The sequence below is a fragment of the Lynx rufus genome, unplaced genomic scaffold, assembly GCF_022079265.1.
Source record: "Lynx rufus isolate CCGP_SWC_20201006 ecotype Redwood Valley unplaced genomic scaffold, mLynRuf1.p SCAF_12, whole genome shotgun sequence".
NCBI classification, from domain to species: domain Eukaryota; kingdom Metazoa; phylum Chordata; class Mammalia; order Carnivora; family Felidae; genus Lynx; species Lynx rufus.
This window is the reverse complement of record NW_025814826.1, coordinates 1767706-1793309: the sequence shown is the minus strand read 5'-3', so window position 1 is coordinate 1793309 and position 25604 is coordinate 1767706. Positions and strand designations below refer to the sequence as shown.

Sequence of the window (25604 nt, the reverse complement as noted above, 5' to 3'; positions counted from 1 at the left end):
ATATCTGAAACCCAAACTAAACAGATAGTATAACTAACCTTCCACAAGGAAGCCTCCCTGTCGTCATATGACAGCCGTGGGTTTATGGTAGGAATCACTAAGTTTCCTCTTGGAGTAAAGTTTCCATTGAGTACCAAATTATTTTCAAAATGTCCACAATATGGTGGTTCCAGGCCTGGGCTCATAGTAAGGGTCCTGAGTAAAGTTTGGTGCTGCTGTCTCTCCACAAGAAAATTTGTATTGCTCTCTGACAGTCTCTCCTTAGCCCTGTGAAGATTAAAAAACACAAATACATTTTCTTTTCCCCTAAATCATTCCTAAATGACATACATTTTTTTTTTAGGTTTCCATAATAGTAAATAGCATTTGCCATTGAACAGTGTTTTAACACTGAACATGTGACGGAGCACACCTACTCTCTAAAATTATACTTTTAAAATTGCTCTAAAGAAATACTTATGTTTCCAGGGGGATTCCTAACTAACAATTCAAGTTAGGGAAGGGAGAGAAGTGGCTATCAGTGATGTACATGGGTTAACAAATAATACTTGCTGTCTTCTGGAATGGCTGTACTGACAGGATCCTTCAGGATGCCATTATATATACATACTTGTATTTAGTAAACCTGTTTACAGATGTAAAACTAAACCATCCCTCAAAGACATTTTCAAGCGTTTGCTTTCACCACTCTTGTACATTTCACTTTTTATCTCAAAGAAACTGAGCATTTGACACTGAGGAATCATTGAGACCAACAATCTCTAGGGGAGATAGTAGATGACAGACGTGTGATCAGAAAGAACTAAAACAGCTACAGAGGCAATTAGCTTACAACAGTTACCAAGGCACTGGAGGCAGAATCTGCCCTTTCTGTCTTCAGTCTTCCACAGGCCTCCCTCCCACCATGGTGCTCTTTTTAGCCACTTCGGGAATTATACTACCCTTCAGCCCTGTGTGAGTCTTTCTGTATTTCACCTGGATGCCTTTATGTAAAGTAGAAAAAGCATAAAGGATAGTTTGTCTCCAGGCCCACTCTAGGAATCATACCAAAGGTCACAATCAAGAGAATAAATGTACCAAGCTGCCAGGATGAGTAGTAGTAGTACCTGACCTTTTAGGTTAAAGATGTAATCTTCCAAAAAGAAACTCATGGACATTTCTATTTAGGGCAATTCTGACAAGCAATTTTATAATAATATGCTTCTAGAGGTCTTCCGGAAGATGGCGGCGTAGGAGGACGCTGGGCTCACTGCGCGTCCTGCTGATCACTTAGATTCCACCTACACCTGCCTAAATAACCCAGAAAACCGCCAGAGGATTAGCAGAACGGAGTCACCAGACCCAAGCGCAGACGAGAGGCCCACGGAAGAGGGTAGGAAGGGCGGCGAGGTGGTGCGCGCTCCACGGACTGGCGGGAGGGAGCCGGGGCGGAGGGGCGGCTCGCCGGCCAAGCAGAGCCCCCGAGTCCGGCTTGCAAAAGCGGAGGGGCCTGACGGACTGTGTTCCGACAGCAAGCGCGACTTAGCGTCTGGGAGGTCATAAGTTAACAGCTCTGCTCGGAAAGCGGGAAGGCTGGAGGACAAAGGGAGAGAGAGCTGCGGAGCTCCCGGACGACAGAGCTCAGTTTGGTGGGGAACAAAGGCGCTCGCCAGGGCCATCTCCCCTGCCCATCCCCCAGCCAAAATCCCAAAGGGAACCGGTTCCGGCCAGTGAAATTGCTCGCTCCGCGCAAACACCCAACTCTGTGCTTCTGCGGAGCCAAACCTCCGGCAGCAGATCTGACTCCCTCCGGCTGCCACAGGGCCCCTCCTGAAGTGGATCACCTAAGGAGAAGCGAGCTAAGCCTGCCCCCCCTGCCGCCGTGCACGTTGCCTTCCCACCCCAGCTAATACGCCAGATCCCCAGCATCACAAGTCTGGCAGTGTGCAAGTAGCCCAGATGGGCCACGCCACCCCACAGTGAATCCCGCCCCTAGGAGAGGGGAAGAGAAGGCACACACCAGTCTGACTGTGGCCCCAGCGGTGGGCTGGGGGCAGACATCAGGACTGACTGCGGCCCCGCCCACCAACTCCAGTTATACACCACAGCACAGGGGAAGTGCCCTGCAGGTCCTCACCACACCAGGGACTATCCAAAATGACCAAGCGGAAGAATTCCCCTCAGAAGAATCTCCAGGAAATAACAACAGCTAATGAGCTGATCAAAAAGGATTTAAATAATATAACAGAAAGTGAATTTAGAATAATAGTCATAAGGGGCGCCTGGGTGGCGCAGTCGGTTAAGCGTCCGACTTCAGCCAGGTCACGATCTCGCTGTCCGTGAGTTCGAGCCCCGCATCGGGCTCTGGGCTGACGGCTCAGAGCCTGGAGCCTGCTTCCGATTCTGTGTCTCCCTCTCTCTCTGCCCCTCCCCCGTTCATGCTCTGTCTCTCTCTGTCCCAAAAATAAATAAACGTTGAAAAAAAATTTAAAAAAAAAAAAAAAAAGAATAATAGTCATAAAATTAATCGCTGGGCTGGAAAACAGCATACAGGACAGCAGAGAATCTCTTGCTACAGAGATCAAGGGACTAAGGAACAGTCACGAGGAGCTGAAAAACGCTTTAAAGGAAATGCAAAACAAAATGCAAACCACCACGGCTCGGATGGAAGAGGCAGAGGAGAGAATAGGTGAACTAGAAGATAAAGTTATGGAAAAAGAGGAAGCTGAGAAAAAGAGAGATAAAAAAATCCAGGAGTATGAGGGGAAAATTAGAGAACTAAGTGATACACTAAAAAGAAATAATATACGCATAATTGGTATCCCAGAGGAGGAAGAGAGAGGGAAAGGTGCTGAAGGGGTACTTGAAGAAATAATAGCTGAGAACTTCCCTGAACTGGGGAAGGAAAAAGGCATTGAAATCCAAGAGGCACAGAGAACTCCCTTCAGACGTAACTTGAATCGATCTTCTGCACGACATATCATAGTGAAACTGGCAAAATACAAGGATAAAGAGAAAATTCTGAAAGCAGCAAGGGGTAAACGTGCCCTCACATATAAAGGGAGACCTATAAGACTCGTGACTGATCTCTCTTTTGAAACTTGGCAGGCCAGAAAGAATTGGCACGAGATTTTCAGGGTGCTAGACAGAAAAAATATGCAGCCGAGAATCCTTTATCCAGCAAGTCTGTCATTTAGAATAGAAGGAGAGATAAAGGTTTTCCCAAACAAACAAAAACTGAAGGAATTTGTCACTGCTAAACCAGCCCTACAAGAGATCCTAAGGGGGACCCTGTGAGACAAAGTACCAGAGACATCACTACAAGCATAAAACAGACAGACATCACAATGACTCTAAACCCGTATCTTTCTATAATAACACTGAATGTAAATGGATTAAATGCGCCAACCAAAAGACATAGGGTATCAGAATGGATAAAAAAACAAGACCCATCTATTTGCTGTCTACAAGAGACTCATTTTAGACCTGAGGACACCTTTAGATTCAGAGTGAGGGGATGGAGAACTATTTATCATGCTACTGGAAGCCAAAAGAAAGCTGGAGTAGCCATACTCATATCAGACAAACTAGACTTTAAATTAAAGGCTGTAACAAGAGATGAAGAAGGACATTATATAATAGTTACAGGGTCTATCCATCAGGAAGAGCTCACAATTATAAATGTCTATGCGCCGAATACCGGAGCCCCCAAATATAGAAAACAATTACTCATAAACAGAAGCAACCTTATTGATAAGAATGTGGTAATTGCAGGGGACTTTAACACCCCACTTACAGAAATGGATAGATCATCTAGACACACGGTCAATAAAGAAACAAGGGCCCTGAATGAGACATTGGACCAGATGGACTTGACAGCTATATTTAGAACTCTGCATCCCAAAGCAACAGAATATACTTTCTTCTCGAGTGCACATGGAACATTCTCCAAGATAGATCATATACTGGGTCACAAAACAGCCCTTCATAAGTTTACAAGAATTGAAATTATACCATGCATACTTTCAGACCACAATGCTATGAAGCTTGAAATCAACCACAGGAAAAAGTCTGGAAAACCTCCAAAAGCATGGAGGTTAAAGAACACCCTACTAACGAATGAGTGGGTCAACCAGGCAATTAGAGAAGAAATCAAAAAATATATGGAAACAAACGAAAATGAAAATACAACAATCCAAACGCTTTGGGACGCAGCGAAGGCAGTCCTGAGAGGAAAATACATTGCAATCCAGGCCTATCTCCAGAAACAAGAAAAATCCCAAATACAAAATCTAACAGCACACCTAAAGGAAATAGAAGCAGAACAGCAAAGGCAGCCTAAACCCAGCAGAAGAAGAGAAATAATAAAGATCAGAGCAGAAATAAACAATATAGAATCTAAAAAAACTGTAGAGCAGATCAACGAAACCAAGAGTTGGTTTTTTGAAAAAATAAACAAAATTGACAAACCTCTAGCCAGGCTTCTCAAAAAGAAAAGGGAGATGACCCAAATAGATAAAATCATGAATGAAAATGGAATGATTACAACCAATCCCTCAGAGATACAAACACTTATCAGGGAATACTATGAAAAATTATATGCCAACAAATTGGACAACCTGGAAGAAATGGACAAATTCCTGAACACCCACACTCTTCCAAAACTCAATCAGGAGGAAATAGAAAGCTTGAACAGACCCATAACCAGCGAAGAAATTGAATCGGTTATCAAAAATCTCCCAACAAATAAGAGTCCAGGACCAGATGGCTTCCCAGGGGAGTTCTACCAGACGTTTAAAGCAGAGATAATACCTATCCTTCTCAAGCTATTCCAAGAAATAGAAAGGGAAGGAAAACTTCCAGACTCATTCTATGAAGCCAGTATTACTTTGATTCCTAAACCAGACAGAGACCCAGTAAAAAAAGAGAACTACAGGCCAATATCCCTGATGAATATGGATGCCAAAATTCTCAATAAGATACTAGCAAATCGAATTCAACAGCATATAAAAAGAATTATTCACCATGACCAAGTGGGATTCATCCCTGGGATGCAGGGCTGGTTCAACATTCGCAAATCAATCAACGTGATACATCACATTAACAAAAAAAAAGAGAAGAACCATATGATCCTGTCAATCGATGCAGAAAAGGCCTTTGACAAAATCCAGCACCCTTTCTTAATAAAAACCCTTGAGAAAGTTGGGATAGAAGGAACATACTTAAAGATCATAAAAGCCATTTATGAAAAGCCCACAGCTAACATCATCCTCAACGGGGAAAAACTGAGAGCTTTTTCCCTGAGATCAGGAACACGACAGGGATGCCCACTCTCACCGCTGTTGTTTAACATAGTGCTGGAAGTTCTAGCATCAGCAATCAGACAACAAAAGGAAATCAAAGGCATCCAAATTGGCAAAGATGAAGTGAAGCTTTTGCTTTTTGCAGATGACATGATATTATACATGGAAAATCCGATAGACTCCACCAAAAGTCTGCTAGAACTGATACATGAATTCAGCAAAGTTGCAGGATACAAAATCAATGTGCAGAAATCAGTTGCATTCTTATACACTAACAACGAAGCAACAGAAAGACAAAGAAAGAAACTGATCCCATTCACAATTGCACCAAGAAGCATAAAATACCTAGGAATAAATCTAACCAAAGATGTAAAGGATCTGTATGCTGAAAACTATAGAAAGCTTATGAAGGTAATTGAAGAAGATTTAAAGAAATGGAAAGACATTCCCTGCTCATGGATTGGAAGAATAAATATTGTCAAAATGTCAATACTACCCAAAGCTATCTACACATTCAATGCAATCCCAATCAAAATGGCACCAGCATTCTTCTCGAAACTAGAACAAGCAATCCTAAAATTCATATGGAACCACAAAAGGCCCCGAATAGCCAAAGGAATTTTGAAGAAGAAGACCAAAGCAGGAGGCATCACAATCCCAGACTTTAGCCTCTACTACAAAGCTGTCATCATCAAGACAGCATGGTATTGGCACAAAAACAGACACACAGACCAATGGAATAGAATAGAAACCCCAGAACTGGACCCACAAATGTATGGCCAACTCATCTTTGACAAAGCAGGAAAGAACATCCAATGGAAAAAAGACAGCCTCTTTAACAAATGGTGCTGGGAGAACTGGACAGCAACATGCAGAAGGTTGAAACTAGACCAGTTTCTCACACCATTTACAAAAATAAACTCCAAATGGATAAAGGACCTAAATGTGAGACAGGAAACCATCAGAACCTTAGAGGAGAAAGCAGGAAAAGACCTCTCTGACCTCAGCCATAGCAATCTCTTACTCGACACATCCCCAAAGGCAAGGGAATTAAAAGCAAAAGTGAATTACTGGGACCTTAGGAAGATCAAAAGGTTCTGCACAGCAAAGGAAACAACCAACAAAACTAAAAGGCAACCAACGGAATGGGAAAAGATATTTGCAAATGACCTATCGGACAAAGGGCTAGTATCTAAAATCTATAAAGAGCTCACCAAACTCCACACCCGAAAAACAAATAACCCAGTGAAGAAATGGGCAGAAAACATGAATAGACACTTCTCTAAAGAAGACATCCAGATGGCCAACAGGCACATGAAAAGATGTTCAGCGTCGCTCCTTATCAGGGAAATACAAATCAAAACCACACTCAGGTATCACCTCACGCCAGTCAGAGTGGCCAAAATGAACAAATCAGGAGACTATAGATGCTGGAGAGGATGTGGAGAAACGGGAACCCTCTTGCACTGTTGGTGGGAATGCAAATTGGTGCAGCCGCTCTGGAAAGCAGTGTGGAGGTTCCTCAGAAAATTAAAAATAGACCTACCCTATGACCCAGCAATAGCACTGCTAGGAATTTATCCAAGGGATACAGGAGTACTGATGCATAGGGGCACTTGTACCCCAATGTTCATAGCAGCACTCTCAACAATAGCCAAATTATGGAAAGAGCCTAAATGTCCATCAACAGATGAATGGATAAAAAAATTGTGGTTTATATACACAATGGAATACTACGTGGCAATGAGAAAAAATGAAATATGGCCTTTTGTAGCTACGTGGATGGAACTGGAGAGTGTTATGCTAAGTGAAATAAGCCATACAGAGAAAGACAGATACCATATGGTTTCACTCTTATGTGGATCCTGAGAAACTTAACAGGAACCCATGGGGGAGGGGAAGGAAAAAAAAAAAAGAGGTTAGAGTGGGAGAGAGCCAAAGCATAAGAGACTGTTAAAAACTGAGAACAAACTGAGGGTTGATGGGGGGTGGGAGGGAGGGGCGGGTGGGTGATGGGTATTGAGGAGGGCACCTTTTGGGATGAGCACTGGGTGTTGTATGGAAACGAATTTGTCAATAAATTTCATATATATATAAAAAATATGCTTCTAAATGAGAAAGCTTCGAACAATGCACTTAAAGACTAGCAGATCCGATCAATGGAAAATATACAGGGCGTGGGGTGCGGGGGTGGGGTGGGGGAAGAGGTCCTGTAAAACCGAAAAAAAGAGAAGGGATGCAAACTGTCCTGGACTAACATTTCAAAGGTAAGTTCACTTAGAAACCTCATTTTCCAAAATAACACGATCTAGTTGGCTTTCACTTCCTACTCATCTCATGATCTCGGCTCCACAGAAATTATGCTTTAGAGGCAAATTAATAAGCTAAATTTCTTGTCTATGATTCTGTGTTGACTTACCTGTTCAGCTTATTTCTCAAGGACTTTCTAAGTTTTAATTCTTCTAGGTAGAGTTGCCTGTAGGTTTCCAACTCTGTTTTAGTAGAACCTTGAGAAGTCTTCATTGTAGAGACCTGAGATTCCAGATCTTTAATTCTAAGTTCCATTTTATTTATCGTTGAAGCATGATCATTTTCTCTTAACTGGTCCAAGTTTTTTCGAGCTGCTGCTTGTTCCTAATGAAAAAAAATTAACAGGACAGTTTCAAAATAGGTATAATCTGAATAATTAATTATACCTGTTTCCTTTAGTTCTGAGTCAAAGTTTCAGAGAGAAATTTTAAATGAAAAAAAGCTCAAGTGTAAAATATTTATCATCAATATCAACTGAATTAAACATGATTTATAAAATTAAAATTCAATCATTCCTGTATTAGTATTCACACAATCTGATAATTCAAATAATAGAATCAATGAGAAAATTTTTAAAGTCAACAATAAACTTAAGAATAATCCAAGTACAGTGCAATGTTTAAATCATAATGTTTCTTTTCCTCTTCATAGTGAGACTAGTTGTTTAAATCATCATTTTTTCTTATCCTCTCGATTTAGTAGGAATAATGATGAAAACTGAAATCTTTAAAGGGAGGAACAAATGCCTCCAGAAATCTACAAATTACCATAAAGCAAGTAGAGGAAACCCCTACAATACATCTATCCAAAATGTAATTTGCAGTAAAATGAATTAAAGCACATTACAGATCAATCAATTAACCTGTAAAAACAGGTTGACTTCGTGTAATTTTTCTACTATGTCCAGTCGTGCTCTTTCTTCAATCTCCCGTTTATACTGCTCCACTTGACTGCGTTCTACCATATTCATTTCCATAAATTGCTTCAATTTTACTACTTCTTGCTGTAACTTCTTGTTGTTGCTCTCTAGTTTTTCACGTTCTTCTTCGAAAGCTTTCATTGATAATAACTCTTGTTGAAGAACTTGATTTTTTGCGTCCAGGTGTAGACATTTTGAAGATGTAGTTTCCAGTTCTGTTGTAAGGACATCAGCCTGCATGAATAAAACACTATAGTTTGGAAGGGAGTGAAAAGAGTCTAACTCAAAACTACTATGAACATTTTTTTTTCAGATTTTAAGTAATCTCTACACCCAGTGTGAGGCTTGAACTCACAATCTCAAGATCAAGAGTAACTGAGCCAGCCAGGCACTCAAATTTTTAAATAAACTCATTTGCAATAAAATGTTACCTGTCTTAGAATGTGGAACCTTAAACAAGTCAGAAAATCAAGAGACACGTTAAAGACATCAGGTGTTACTGAAATAGATCTTTGCTATCATTCTCTTTAGTACACAACATTTGCACTTGATTCTATACTTTTATTTTTCTATGATTTTTTCATATCTTTCTTTCATAAAATAAGTCCCCTCTTAGGAGAAAGTCTCTTAGCCCTTCCCCCCATCTTAACACTCCATAGCTTTTAAAGAAGTTTTAGCAATATCATATTGACTTATGTATGCCCAAGTCAAAAAATACGTCCCAAGATAAGACTCTGGAAATAAGACTCTAATTCATGAATCTATAAGTAATGCTTCTAATGCCACGGCCTGTTTCTGAACTGCAAATGTTTTATGCTAATTTGAACCGCATTCCCAGGAGAAATGATTCTCCGGGATGTGTTAAGAAATCACATCTCCCAGTATAAAACTTTAATTGGATGATCCAAATATGTTTTTGAGGCAAAAATTTTTTTTAATTCAATACTGTTATCTTGTAATCCTTTGTTACTTTCTAGAAAATAAGAGATCATACTAAACAAAAACAACCACAACAACAAAACTTGCTGGAGTTTCAGGGATGCTGAGTTGGGAACGACTTCCATCCATTCTATATGATTGGTAAGACAAGGTGAGTGGATGTGGTGGTTTTATAAATTCGTTGATACTTCTGTGGAAATCCCTCCCCTTAAATATATGCTGGCTTCAGTAACTGGTTTCTCGTGAACAGAATATGCAGAACTGCTGTGATTTTTAAGGCCAGCTTAGAAAATGTGATACAGCTTCCATCTGACTTTCTTTCTCTAGGGAAGCTCACCCTTAGAACGCAGCCACCACGTGGTGAGGAATCCCAGGCTACCTAGTGAGTCTTCATGTAGATACTCCAGCTGAGACTAGCCAACGTCCTAGCCAAAGGCCAGCCTCAACAGCCAAACACGTGCGTGAACAAGCCTTTAGATGATTCTAGTCTCCAGCTTCCAGTTATGCCAGCTGATGCCAAATGAAGAAGAAATGAGTTGCCCTACTCTGCTTTGCCTAAACTAAAGATTGGTGAACAAGAGAAATGCTGTTTTGAACTACTAGGTTTTGAGGTGGCTTATTACGCAGCAGTAAATTACTACCACAGATACTGATACTAAAAATGGTGTGCTGCTATTCAAAAAAACCTAAAACTAAACTTCCTTTGAACCAGGAGGTAGGTGGAAGTGGAAAGATGTAGAAAAGCGTAAGGATGAGACCGAAAAATGGCCTCCACAAGACTCTTAGTGGAAACCTGATGGCCTGTGAAGAGGCTGACAGCAAGGGTTTCTAAGCAAGTGAAGAAAATGACACTGGACGAAAGGGAAGTCGTGCTACAAAATACCTGAAAGTAAAACGGATAGGAAAGAGAAACTAAAGAAAGACTATGCAACTGAAAGGAACCAGGACTTACTGGGTTCAAGTATCTGTTTCTCATTTACAGCCTCTCTCCATGTTGAACTGTCAAATAATGCTAAAATAAAGAAATGGCTTTTGGGTTCAGAGAAACTCCAGGGTGCTACCAGGAAAACAGAAAGATTTAAGGTATGCCTCCAATTTCTTTAAGGATCTTAAGACTATAAGATTTTTTTTTAAAGTGGGTTCCACACCCGACATGGGGCTTAAACTCAGCACCCAGAGATCAAGTGTCACATGCTCTACCAACTGAGCCAGCCAGGAGCCCCAAGAGTAGACGAATTTTAAAGGCGTTGTCCTGTAAGAGCTTCACAGGAAACCTGAAGCGAAAAGCTTATCTCAAAAGGACTTGGGAGGGTCGCTTTGCTAAAACACGGCATGAAATCCAGTAATATTTACAGAAAACTAAAAAAGGTAAGAGATATATAGTAGCAAACATGCTATTTGCTACCTTGGACTAAAAGGGGCCAAATAGTGCAAAATGAAAAGAGGCCTTTGGGTCTTAGAAGTCCCACAGGGAGGAAGCAGGATGAAAAAACAGCTGCAAATACAGGTCATTCCTTATGAAAAGGAAGGAACCAAGAGCTCAAGGAGTAAAGAAAGGGAAAAGACATGGAGAAAGTATTCTCGTGGTTAGGACTAAGTCCTAACTTAAGAACTGACAGCATGCATCAGGCTATATTTCAAAACTCTTATGGACTAGGGTGCTTCCCATCTTCTTTTTCTGAATGGGTGAGTCCTCAGCAGTTGACTAGAATGTTGCATTTGTGAGTGGTAAATAACTGTCTCTTTCATTCTCAAGTCCTCATATTGAGAACACTTGCACTCAAGGGGCTATACTTGAGATACCATAACCCAGGCAGCTTATCCCCACTGCACCTGATTAAGATGGTAAGATCTTGGACTCAAGCCCTGAACCTGATGCCATGATAACTGCGACTTGCAGGAGGTATTGGAGGGGGAGGGGAGTGAATGTATTTTTCAGGTGGGAGGAATACAAACATTTGTGGCCAGTGGGTAAAGTATACTGCTTTTTAAAGGTGTGCATAGGTTTTAAATATTAATTCCACTAAAAAAAAAGACCATGGAACAACCTTAGTGACTTGCTCCTAATGAACAGAATATGTGACTATGATCCTGTGTGTATTCCAAGTCTAGGTGACAAAAGGCGATTCTGCCTTGCTCTGTATCTCAGGCCGCTAACTTGGAATCTAGCTCCCCATCTAGTGAGGAAGCCTAGGCCACAAAGAGGGTCTAGGTGTGTCAGTTTAAGTGTTTCTGCTACCTCCTGAACTGAAGTCCCAGGCAACAGCCAGCATCAACCACCAGACGTTAGTGAACAAATCTTCAAATGGATCCAACCCCAAACCTTTCAGTTGCCCCACCTGAAGCTGAGCAGGGCAGAGACTAGCTGTCCTGGCCACACTTTTCCTAACAGATATGTGAACAAAAGAAATCTAACCTTTGGGGAGTTTGTTAAGAAAAAAACAAAAATGATAAATTGAAAAGTGGATGAAAAAAAAAGAGAGAAGACACATAAACCTGTATAGGAGAAATTGTTCTCCATTAATGTAGGATGTAATAAATGTTAAGATTAATTTATTAACAACCAATGGTGCTAATGAGAAGAAGCAGATAACTAGAGGCAACATCTAAGAAGTTTTTCTCTCAGGTTTTCCCCAGATAGGATCATATTAGCTGATCATGTTCCATATATGGCCTTTATTATGTTGAGGTATGGTTCCTCTAAGCCTACTTTCTTGAAGTTTATATCATGAATGGATGTTATAGTTTGTCAAATTCTTTTTCTGCATCTATTGCAATGATATGACTTTATGCTTTTTTGAAAATTAATATGAGGTATCACATTCATTGATTTGCAAATATTAAACCACCCCTGCAAACCAGGGATAAATCCCATTTGGTTATAGTGAATGATTGAATGATTTTTTTAATGTTTATTTATTTTGGAGAAGGAGCACAAGCAGGGGAGGGACAGAGAGAGAGGGAAATACAGAATCTGAAGTAGGCTCCAGGGTCCAAGCTGTCAACAGAGCCGGACACTGGGCTCAAACCGACCGACCATGAGATCATAACCTGAGCTAAAATTGCATGCTTACCTCACTAAGCCACCCAGCTGCCTCTGCCCCCTGTGAATGATTTTTTAATGTATTGTTGGATTCAGTTTGCTTATTTTGTTGAAGATTTTTGCATGTTCATCAGAGATGCTGGCCTGTAATTCTCTCTGTGGTGTCTTTATCTGGTTTTGGTATCACGGTAAAGCTGGCATAGAATAAATTTGGAAGTTTCCCTTCCTTTTATGTTTTTCTGGAACAATTTGAAAAGGACAGGTTAAACATTTTTTTTTTTTTTTGTATTAGCTCTTCTTTACATGTTAAAATTTACGTCTGAAGGCATCTGGTCCTAGACTTGTGTTTGTTGAGAGTTTTTTGATTCCTGATTCAGTTTCCTTGCTGGTTATTGATTTTTTTTTCAAATTTTCTATTTCTTCTTGTTTTACTTTGGTAAGTTATATATTTCCAGGAATTTATTCAATTCTTCTAAGTTGTCCAACTTGTTGGCATACATTTTTTCACAATATTCTCTCGTAAATGTCTGTATTTCTGTGGTGTTGGTTCTTATTTCTACTCTCACATTTGTGGTTTTATTTATTTTGGTCTTTTCTATTTTCTTGTTGATTACTCTGGCTAACAATTTATCAGTTTTATTAATTTTTACAAAGAACCAGCTCTAGGTTTCATTGATCTGTTCTAGTATTATCTGTTTTTTGTTTGTCTATCATTCATTTCTGCTTTAATTTCTTTTTTTAATTTCATTTTGAGAGAGACCACACATGAGTGGGGGATGGGCAGAGAGCGAGAGAGTGAGAGAGAGAGGGAAAGAGAGAATCCCAGACAGGTTCCATGCTGCCAGCAGAGAGCCTAACATGGGGCTCGATCTCACAACTGTGAGATCATGACCTGAGCCAAAATCGAGAGTCAGACACTTAATCAGTTAAGCCACCCAAGGGCCCCCTGCTCTGATCATTATTACTTGCTTTCTTCTGCTGGCTTCAGGCTTCATTTGTTGTTCTTTTTCTAGCTCCTTTAGGTGTAAGGTTAGGTTGTTTGAAATTTTTCTTGCTCCTTGAAGTAGGCTTATATTGCTATGTACTTCCCTCTTAGGACCACTTTTGCAGCATCTCAAAGGTTTCAGACCATTGTTTTTGTTTTTTTTTTTTTCATTTCCATTTGTATACACGTATTTTTTTAAGTTTCTTCTTGTATCTCTTGCTTAACCCATTCCAGTGTAGTAGCACGTTATTTAACCTGCATGTATTGTTTTTAATAATTAAGGCCTTTTTTTTTTATCCATTCTTGAGAATAGTCCATGTATAGTTGAAAACAACGTGTATTCTGTTTTAAGATGGAACGTTCTGAAAAAAAATCTCTTAAATCCAATCTGGTCCACTCTGTCATTCAAAGCCATTGTTTCTTTTTCTTTTTTTTTTTTTTTATTAAACATATGAAATTTTTTGTCAAGTTGGTTTCCATACAATACCCAGTGCTCATCTCAACAGGTGCCCTCCTCAATACCCATCACCCACCCTCCACTCCCTCCCACCCTCATCAGCCCTCAGTTTGTTCTCAGTTTTTAAGAGTGTCTTATGCTTTGGCTCTCTTCCACACTAACATCTTTTTTTTCCCTTCCCCTCACCCATGGATTCCTGTTAAGTTTCTCAGGATCCATATAAGAGTGAACACATATGATATCTGTCTTTCTCGTATGGCTCAAAGCCATTGTTTCTTTGGTGATTTTCTGTTAAGATGTATATTTTGGTGATTTCTTTTAAGATGTGTTGATGTAAATGGGGTGTTAAAGTACCCTATTACTGTCTTATTATCAATTAGTTCCTTTATGTGGGTTATTGTTTTATGTACTTGAGTGTTCTCATGGTGGGTGCATAAATATTTACAATTGTTAGATCTTCCTATTGGATTGTACCCTTTATTATGATACAGTAACATTCTTTGGCTCTTGCTACAGTCTTTGTTTTTGGTTTATTTATTTGGAGAGAGAGAGAGTTGGGGAGGGACATAGAAAGGGGGAGAGAAAATTTCAAGCAGCCTCCATGCTGTCAGCCTGGAGCCCAACATGGGGCTCAAAGCCACCGGCCATAAGATCATGACCTGAGCCAAGACCTAGTCAGTCGCTCAAATGACTGAGGCACCCAGGTGCCCCACAGTCTTTGTTTTAAGGACTCTTTTGTCTAACAAAAGTATCGCTATTGTTTCTTTTAACGTGATAAATTTTTCTCCATCCCCTCGCTTTCATTTTTTTTTTTAATAGAATTCATTGTCAACTTGGCTAATATAGAGTGTGTATAGTGTGCTCTTGGTTTTGGGAGTAGATTCCCGTGGTTCACACTTATAGACAACACCCAGGGCTCATCCCCAAAAGTGCCCTCCTCAATGCCCACCACCCACTTTCCCTTCTTACCCACCGCCCCCCATCAACCCTCTATTTGTTCTCTGCATTCGAGAGTCTCCTATGGTTTGCCCCTCTCCTTCTCTGTTTGTAACTATTTTTCCCCTTCCCTTCCCCCACGGTCTTCTGTTACGTTTCTCAAGTTCCACATAGGAGCAAAAACATATGATATCTGTCTTTCTGTGACTTATTTCATGTAGCATAATACCTTCTAGTTCCATCCATATTGCAAGAGATAGCACGATTTCACTCTTTCTCCTTGCCAGGTAGTATTTCAGTGTATATATAAACCACATCTCTTTATCCATTTATCAGTTGATGGTCATTTAGGCTCTTTCCACAATTTGGCTATTGTTGAAAGCACTGCTATAGACACTGGAGTACATGTGCCCCTATGAATCAGCACTCCTGTATCCTTTGCATAAATTCCCAGTAGTGTTATTGAGGGGTCGTAGGGTAGTTCGATTTTCAATTGTTTTGAGGAACCTACGCACTGTTTTCCAGAGTGGCTGCACCAGTTTGCATTACCACCAACAGTGCAAGCATCCCCTCACTTTCAATCTGCAGGTGTCTTTATGTCTAAAATGAGGTTTTTATAGGCAGCATACAGATGGCTCTTGTTTTTTAATCCATCCTGTCACCCTAGGTCTTTTGTTTGGAGTGTTTATTCCATTAATATACAAAGTAATTATTGACAGGTATGTATTTATTGTCATTTTACTACTTGTTTTGTGGTTGTTTCTGGAGATTTTCTCAAATCCTTTATTGTTTTTCTCTCTTTGATGTCTTTCTAATTTGCTTTAATGATATATTTGGATTTCTTTCTCTTTATTCTTTGCATGGTTATTAGTGGGTTTTGTTATATGATAAGCATTAATTTGTATATCACCTCTTCTGTGTGTAGCAGTCTATATTAAATTGATGGTCACTTAAGTTAGAGCTCATTTTTTTCTCCTCCCCATGTTTTGATAAGCTATTATATTGTATATCCTTTTTGGGGGCATTCCTTGAGGGTTTTTTTTTTTACAGAAATATACATTTTTACTGCTTTTACATTTCCTGCCTTTATACTGTCACTTTTGATCTCTCCTTTCCACTCAGAGTCCCCGATAATATTTCTTACAGGCTGATTTAGTGGTCACAAACTCCTTCCATTTTTGTTTGAGAAATTCTTTATCTCTCCTTCTATTATGAATGATAGCCTTACTGGATAGAGTATATTTGGCTGCAGATTCTTCTCATTCAGCACTTTGAATATATCATGCCATTTCCTTCTGCCTTGCAAAGTTTCGGTGGAAAAATCTCCTGCTAGCCTTGTGGGTTTTCCCTTGGAAGTGAATGACTTATTTTGCTGCTTTTAAGATTTGTAGCAGTGGGGCACCTGCGTGGCTCAGTCTGTGAAGCATGACTTGATCTTAGCTCAAGTCGTGACCTCGCAGTTCGTGCATTTAAGCCCTCCGGTGGGCTCTGCGCTGACAGCACAGAGAGTGCCTGGGATTCTCTCTCTCTCTCTCTCACTCTCTCTCTCTCTGCCCCTCCCCTGCTTGTGTCTGCGTTTTGTCACGGAAATAAAAAAAAAAGCAAAAAACAAAACACTAAAACAAAAAAAGATGTTAGCAGTATATTTTGCAAATTTAATTACAATATGTCTTGGGTGTTGATTTTGATGGAAGTTCTCTGTGCCTCCTGGATCTGGATGTCTGTTTTCCTCTCCACATTACGGAGTTTTTCAGTTATTGTGTTTGAAGACACAATCAATTATCTGTCCCCTTCTCTCTGTCTTCTTCTTCTGGGACTCCTATCATATGAATGTTTTTACATTTGACGGAGTCACCGAGTGCCTTAAGTCTATTCTTGCATTGGATAATTCTTCTTTGTCTTCTTGAGCTTCACTGCTTTCCATTACTCTGTCTTCTAGGTCATTAATTTGTTCCTCTGCTTCTTCCAGCTTGCTGTTCATTTTTACTGCACTCTTCATCTCTGATTCTTCAACTCTTTTATGTCTGTGGTAAGGGTCTCTCGGATGTCTTCCATTCTTTTCTCAAGTCCAGTGAATATCCTTATGATCATGGTTTTAAATTCTCCATTAGGCGTGTTATTTACATCCGTCCCATTTAGGTCTCTGGCCATGGCCTTATCCTGTCCTTTCATTTGGGATAAATGCTTCTGTCTTTTCATTTTGTCTAAGTATCTGCCAGCTTCTGTGTGTTAGAGAAGCCAGTTATGTCACCTGCTCCCGAAAGTAATGGACTTAGGAAAAAGACGTCGTGTAATGCCCAGGGTCTAGCACTTCAGGGAGTGTCACCAGTGTGTGCTGCATGTGTTCTGCTCTTGTGTTCTGGCTATGCTATCCTTTAGGCCAGTCGTCTGCAGAGGCTCTCGTTGCCTGGTCTGGTGAGTGTTTGGTCCCTGGCCTGAATGTAGCGGGTTTTAACAAGGTGTGCTATGGTCTGCTTATGGAATGAGACCTGTCACCACCTCTACTGGAACTGAGGCCAAGGGAAACTCTCTGGTTGGGAGATGTGGTGTGGGCAGGCATTTGTCCTGGTCTTCTGGGGGAGGGGTCTGCTGTGCTGGAACTCAAGCAAGAGTGATTGAGAAAGGTCGTTCCACCAGTGTGCAAGGGGGTGGTGTTTGGTGTAAGCAAGTTAGGTAACCAGTGTTAGCAATGCACTGCTTCCTGCAGGTGGCTTTATGTTTGTGGTGAGGGGCAGGAGAAGGAGATGGTGGCAGCCAGCGGCTTTGTTCCTACAGACAGGTCTCTCTGAACTTTGCCTCTGAGGGACGTGCTCTGAGAAGAGCAACTAATCTCCCCACTGTGTGCCCCAGGCACTCTTCAGACCACTGTACCCATGCTATATGCCCCCACGTTGTTTGCCTGCTCTCTGTCCATGAGCAGTGGAGTACCTCAGGGCTCTAAACCAGCTAAATCGGATGCCCTTGAAAACTCCAGACTTTACGCACTACTGGTTGCAAGAACTCACGAAATGCAGGCCCTCTTGTTTTCCAAGCCAGTGGCTATGGGGAAATGTTCTCTTTGTGTGTTCCCCTGTGCGTTTCTCTCTCTCACCCTTACCCACAACCTCGACTCCCTCCCCTCTGCAGAACCCAGGATCTGTTTCTCTTCTAGTCGACATTTCTGCATCAAGGAACTTCTTTGATGTGCCCTCTTCTCTCCCTTTTGTTGTGGAGTTTGTTCTGTCAGTCTTCAGGTCGATTTCTGGGGTTTTTAGGGTGAGCTGATCGTTATCTAGTTGTATTCGTGGGATGAGGCAAGCCTAGAGTCCTCCTACTCCTCTGCCTTCTTCCTGTCTCTAAGATCTTTTTCTAAGATTCCCTTCAATTCCAACAATTCTTACAAGTAGGCAGGAATGCCTCTTTAGAATGTCCCCTCAAGTTAAGGTAGAAGCACAGAGACATACGATTTGAAGCACAATAGTTGAAAAACTAGAAAGAGTCAATTTGATAACCAAAATTGGGCCTTTGGTCTGATTTCAATGAAAGGAAATAGGCAGCTTTGAGTATTTTTTAATCCATTGAATACTCAATCTTCATTCTCCTTTCCTCAGTGGGGAAATAAAGAGAATGTCATGGAATCATTTTTCATCTTTTCAGTAGCAAAACAAATGTACTGTCCTTTAGCACTACTTAAATTAACTCCACATTCTCCTTTACCTTACTCCAACCTTCTCTGTGTGGGGAGGTAAGATCACTTCATCTTTGTGTTGTCCCACAATGCTTCTCCATATCATACAAGTTGGCTTCAAAAGTTTGTTGTCATTCAAATTACCAATGTAGTATTTGTCTCTGATAAATCAACTTAATACTACCGCAATTTGTACAGCTGTATTATTTTAATGATATAATGTTTATTCCATTAATTATACGCTGAGCTAAAACATATAGCTAAGCATATCTTTCTATTCAAGTGAAAGAAGGGGAAACAGGCTGCTGTGTTTTCCAAGAAAGTATGATCTGTGCCAAGAACAGGATTAACACCAGTGTTACACACAAGAACCAGGTCAGAAGAGGATCTCATTGTGAATTGCAAGATGACGGGTTAGCAAGATTGCTTAACAGGAAAGAGGAATAGCCTAGAGTTAATCTTTTCCTTCCTAGATGGTGAAAACTATGGATGAGTCTATGCATTATAATGAGATAATAAAATATAATGAAGTAAACGTTAGTAGACTGAGTCAAGAGATCCTATGGCCAAGATTTGATGGAAATGAAAGTGGGCAGCACTGACTGAGACACTAAAAGTTTGCACAGGCAGGGAACCTGGGTGGCTCAGTCAGTTGAGCCTCAACCTCTCAGGTCATGATCCCAGGGTCATGGGATCAAGACCCCTGTCAGCCTCCACACTAAGTGTGAAGCCTGCTAAAAATTCTCTCGTCTCTCTCTCTCTCTCTCTCCCTCTCTCTCTCTCTCATTCTCTCCCTACACAGCCCCCCATCCTGCTTGTGCCCGCTCTAAAAAATATATAAATATAAATAAATTAAATAAATAAATAAATAAATAAATAAATAGAAGTCTGAACACACTAAAGAAAGAGCATTTTATCTTTTTGAGCCTGACTTCACATCGAGTCATGGGGTCAGCAAGGCAAAGGCTGGCAAAAGGGTCCTTCAAGAAACAAAAATCTCTATAGGAGCAAAGTTTAGTTCTACTACATTGACTTTTTATTATTACATAAGTGACTGGTAATTTGCAAGATAACACGGAAAAAGTTTTCATAAAATTTGTTATGGTACTGGCATAAGGACAGACATATAGATCAATGTATTAACATTGAGAATCTAAACATAAATTCTCACATTATAGTGAACTGATTTTCCACAAGGGTGACAGGCAATTAAATGGAATAAGACTAGTCTTTGTAACAAACGGTACTGGGACAAATGGATATCCACATGCAAAGCAATAAAATCAGACCTCTACCCCATAGCATATATACAAAATTAACTTAAAATCTAAGAGCTAAAATGATAAAACTCTTAGAAAAAAGCTTATGTGTATATGTTTGTGACTGGATTTGACAATGGATTCTTAGACATGACACCAAAAGACAAAAGCAGATTAAGTTTACTTCATCAAAATTAAAAACTACTATGCTTCAAATATCACCATCAAGAAAGTGAAAAGGCAAGTGACTAACTAGGAGAAAATACCTGAAAATCCCATATCTGCTCAGGGATTTGCATGTAGGACATTTAAATAACTCTTCCAATAATGAAAAGACAATCCAATATAAAAACGCGCAAAAGAATGGATTAGTTCTTTAAAGACGATACAGAAATGGATAATAATCACGTTAAAAGGGAGATGTTTGGGGTTCCTGGGTGGCTCAGTCAGTTAAGCTTCTGACTTGGGCTCAGGTCACGATCTCACGGTTCGTGGGTTCGAGCCCCGCATTGGGCTCTGTGCTGACAGCTGGGAGCCTTGAGCCTGTTTCAGATTCTGTGTCTCCCTCTCTATGACCCTCCCCTGTTCACGCTCTGTCTCCTCTGTCTCAAAAATGAGTAAAACGTTAAAAAAAATAAAAAAAGAAGATGTTTTATATATATATATATATATATATATATATATATTTTTTTTTTTTTACCATGCAGTATTACTCAGCAATCAAAAAAAGGAATCTTGCCATTTGCAACTACGTGGATGGAAGTGGTGCGTATTATGCTAAGTGAAATTAGTAGGAGAAAGACAAAAATCATATGACTGCTCTCGTATGAGGACTTTAAGAGACAAAACAGATGAACAAAAGGAAAGGGAAACAAAAATAATATAAAAACAGGGAGGAGGACAAACACAGGAGACTCATAAATATGGAGAAAAAACTGAGGGTTGCTGGAGGGGTTGTGGGAGGGGGGATGTGCTAAATGGGCAAGGGGCATTAATGAATCTACTCCTGAAATCATTGCTTCACTAAATGCTAACTAATTGGGATGCAAATTAAACAAAAATAAAACTAAAGATACAACAAAAAGAGTAACACCCCCCGCCCTACCAAAAAATTTCTCAACCCAGGAAGCCTCTGGTTGGGGATTCAGGAGATAAGGACCTTCTCAAACTCTCACTGAAGGGTTGAGACTACAAGAGAAAGTCAGATTTCAAGATGACATGATCACTCAAAGCGTGCAGAAGTTTGAAACACGCTGAAAAATATTAGCAGGGACTCTCACACATCCGTATGCCAACGTTCACAGCAGCATTATTAACAGTAGCCAAAAGGTGGACTAAACCAAACGCTCACTGTGGTATATATAAAATGTTGCTTTTTTAGACTCTCACAATGTTTTTATGAAAATCTCACTATAAACATCATTAGGAGTTCAATCAATTTCATCTCTATAGAAAAATTCCATCGCTAGTAGCAAATAGCAACAATATCAACCAAATATTTGGATAAGTGAGCCTTTCCATGTGATCCAAAACATTCTTGTGTACTACTCCTAGTGAAATACGGATTCCTTTTCAGTAGGACAGACATCAAGAGACTGACTTACTCTACTTGTCCTTAACAAGTTGGTCTGAAGGTCTTGAATTTGGGCCGCTTGTTGTTTGATGGTTTCTTCCTGTCTGGCATTTTGCACTTCTAGCCTAAAACGCAGATCTTAAGGTAATTATTATCACACATAAGTTTCAAAAAATACCATATAATTTCTGAACAAATGAGGGTCTTACAGAAATTCTTTACATTGTATCAAGAGGAAGATTTGGCAATTGAGCCATTTTTTCTCGTTGTCTTTTGTGGATAAGGTGCAAAATTGAGATATAATGTGCCACAATTCTGCATTTCCAAATAACTCAAAGCTGGAATTTGTATCCAGTTTAACAATAATATACTGGCATAACAAGTATATTTCTCGTACTACACTGCTTATCTGCTGTATAAATAAGTTATTTTCTGTGAGGTTTAAATTATACTTTTGCATATGATCTTACGTCTTCTCCGCATATCTTATATCCTTTGCCTCTCGATCCTTTGCTTCTTGCAACTAGAATAAAGAAAAAAAATAATTTTAACTACTGACAATCTAGTAAAACACCATCACCTGTTTTTGTAACCAAATGTTATTATTTTTTTTTTGACTTAGTGGGGCACAGAGAGAGAGAGAGAGAACGCCCAAATGGGGAAGGGAGTCATAGGGAGAGACAGAGAAACTCGTAAGCAGGCTCCAAGCTCAGGGTGAAGCCTGATGTGGGTCTCGGTCTCATGACCTGTCTCATGATGTGGAGTTTGGGATCATGACCTGAGTGGAAATTAAGAGTCAGGATGCTCAACCAACAAAGCCACCCAAGTGCCCCTGTAACTGAAATCTTATTGGAACCAGACACACTCTCCCCTACATGCTGATTGATGGCTACTTTTCGGTCATAACAGCAGAGTGGAGCTGCTACAACAGAGACTGTGGCCTACAAAGCCGAAAATGTTTCAATACTCTTCCAGAATAGTTTGCCAAACTTACTCTCTTACAAAAACATAAAGTTGTTAATGTTTATAAATTATATATGATCAGATAAACATACAAATGTATCTACTGGTCAAAAGGAGGAAATATAGGAAATTACCTTATGGTAAACATTTCTGTTCTCACATTACAAGCACTACATCAACTACGATTTTAAATATTCACATAGGTGAATGACATTGCTATTCTCGTGATTATGAAACTGAACATGCTATTTTCAGTGACAACGAGATATTTCATGGAAGAGTTTGACAAGCAGTATCCTAGTAGGAGCCAGAAAGCCTGGGTCTGAATTCCCAATTCTGCTCGTTATGAGCTCTATGACCTTGAGCACACTCCCTAATACTTCCATGTCTCAGTCTTTGCATCTGTAAAATGAAGGTAATGACAGCACCTACTGGGGCACCTGAGTGGTTCAGTCGGTTCAGTGTGTTGCTTTTGATTTCTGCTCAGGACATGATCTCAGGGTCACGTGATTAAGCCCCACATCGGGCTCTATGTGGACAGCAAGGAGCCTGCTTGGAATTCTGTCTCTCTCTCTCTCTCTCTCCGTCTCTCTCCCTCTTTCTCACTCTCCCCACCTTCCCTTCCCCACAATCTGTCTCTCTCTCTCTCTCTCTCTCTCTCAAAATAAGGAACCTTAAGAAAATTATCTCAAAATAAATAATAATAGTATCTACCTAACTGGGATCTTGGTAATATAAATTTAGGAAATAATACATGAACAACTTACAAGGGTACGTGGCACATAGTCAGCTCTAAGTGTATGCATTTAGCATGATTACTGTTGCTGTATTTTGTGTTCCAATACAATGAGATAATTTAGGCAGGTGGCATGCCAATACAAGTAGCCCCGTATGCAAACTATACTGAAGTTATTCTTCATATCACCACAAGTGGCAGCAAATGGGAGGATGAGGCCCAGAATCTCTCCTCAGTACTTCACACAACTTTCGCCAATGCCACTAGCAAACAGTACTTTTTTTCCTTCTTATAATACTTTCAACTAGCATCCTCTCTATACCCTCAGTGGACAATGCTCACAGAGTAAAGTACAAATAGCACCGCCTAGACTGAGTAGTAGATGCTTTACATGACCATCAGAGGCAAAGGAAAGCCACTGATATGGAAATAATGGAGTCTTGCTAAACCAAATTTCCTCAATCATTTCATGCCCATACTGTTTATGTTAGGCTGCTTTAGCAGGTACTCTGATGAGGAGATTAAGGCTTTGTGGTAACAGCATATCAGAAAAGCTGGCCCCAGAGCTTTGCATTTGGTAAAGTGCTACACATCTGTAAATCCCAGCACCGGCTGCATAAGGAAGAAAGATTTCAATTCCTCCTTTTCTATTAACCATTTGCTTAACTTTTGAAGCTTTGTCCATCTATCACGCTGCTTCTCCCCTTGCAGTGGACTCGAACATTCTTTAATGAATCATCTCATCCACAGATTCAAGTTTTCTTCACTTATTCCTTTTTTTACACTAAAATCTAACTTCCACTAAGAAAATTTGAGGGTCATAAACGACCTTTTTTAAGAAAAAATCATTAAAGTCTTTATCCTGCTTCACTTCTCAGCAGCAGCTGAGAAAAATGATCATACCCTCCCTCTGCGCTTCTAACCCCACCTTATTTCTGAAGGACGGCAACCCCTGACATTAAATCCTTGCCCCTTGCTATCTGTGTTTTGAATTGCTCTTCAGGCTTCAAAACCAGATTCTCGAATTCACATTTCCAGCTTTGCCCCTGTACCTAGGCCATGTGTCCTTTTTGCTCTTCCATCTAGGTGCTCATAGACAACATCCTCAACCGCGCACTCGAAAATCATTACTTGACATGGAGTGCCTTTGTAGACAGCTAATCATGTACATTTTATTTGGACTCTTTTCGGTGTTACAGTGTGTCTTTCTTATGGAGTCTTACGGGGCACATTTACCATTAGGATGCTGACCAGCATACTTTGTCTCGCTTTTCTTTATAACATGACATTTATCACAAGGGCTGGATGATCACGGGTTTGCCTTTGTTTCCTTTTGAGTAATTTCTTCGTCCATAGAGATGTCAACATATGGAAGTCTTCTGAAGTTCCTTTCAGACCCATACTTGACTATATTGTTAGGAAGGTTAAGTTGGCTAGAGCTACCTCTTCTTCCCAATCCAGATTCTTCACCTCAAAATTGTGTGCATCAAATATCTTCACCCAGGTAGCCCCTGGTTTGGGGATTCAGGAGATAAGGACCTTCTAGAGAAGTCAGACCTATGCACTGAGTTGGTCGAATGCAATCTTCAGTTTTTGATTCACAGAAAAGATTTAAAGTGGCAGGTAATTTCATGCCATAACCCTAATTCCTTTCTATAGACATGTACAGAAAATCCCTCGTTATTCTTTAATAAGCTTCATCAGTTTCGGATATCCTTGCAAATTTTAGTTTTTGAGACCTTAATGATCTCTTTAGGACACAGTAGCAGGACAATGCCTAGCACTCTCATTCATAGAAGACTGATCAATAGAGTGTCATATTACTCACATGAAAAGTTCCCTATTACAATGTGACTCATTAATAAGACGTATAGAAAAGAAAGTAGTTTCAATGTCCCTTCAGTCATAAAAAGGACCAGTCAACACAATGTTCTAGTTCCCCTGACGGGTATAGCTGCCTAATGAAACTTGCATGTATATTATATAGCTTTTGTGACTGACACAAACGAGTTGGTCAGTGTATCTACCTCATTGCTCCCACTTAGGATTTACAATGAGAATCCTACAAAGGAGGGTGAGAGTGGGATGACATTCACTGTTCCACTTGGAAAACAGTTGTGGTTTCACTACATAAATTAGAATCTTGAACGGCACATTAGTCTTTTCTGAGATGGAATTGTGAAATCTCTGAAAGGCTGATTAAGTCAAATGTATGGGAAAAAAAATGAGTTTCTGAACTTTCAATGGTAGGAGCACTATGTTACTAGGTAAGGCCCTGACAGAGCAGCCATTTCTCCTTTTTCACTGGCATTTCTTTTCCTTTACAAAATCCAACAAAGAAAAAAGGCTATTCTTTGGAAAGGACGTTTGCATAATGACCTGCTAGTCATTGTTGATGAAGAGAATAAGTTGCAAATTTGTAATTATAAATTACAACGTATCATCATTAAAAGAACTCTTTCTGAAACTCTCACTAAAGGGTTGGGTTTACAACAGAAAGTCAGAATGCCAGATGAAATGATCACTCAAAGACTG

General features: G+C 40.1%; 1 protein-coding gene across 1 annotated transcript in view; it reads right to left on the bottom strand.

Annotated features, from left to right (window-relative positions):
- The window catches only part of LOC124507937 (ankyrin repeat domain-containing protein 26-like), a 337690-nt gene that overhangs the window by 8032 nt on the left and 304054 nt on the right, over positions 1 to 25604 (bottom strand). Inside the window, exons 29-33 of the mRNA XM_047074396.1 lie at positions 21841 to 21893; positions 21402 to 21495; positions 8455 to 8745; positions 7702 to 7916; positions 39 to 267 (exon numbers count right to left, since the gene is read on the bottom strand). Of these exons, the coding sequence (XP_046930352.1) occupies positions 39 to 267; positions 7702 to 7916; positions 8455 to 8745; positions 21402 to 21495; positions 21841 to 21893 (882 nt within the window). The remainder of the gene's footprint in view (positions 1 to 38; positions 268 to 7701; positions 7917 to 8454; positions 8746 to 21401; positions 21496 to 21840; positions 21894 to 25604) is intronic.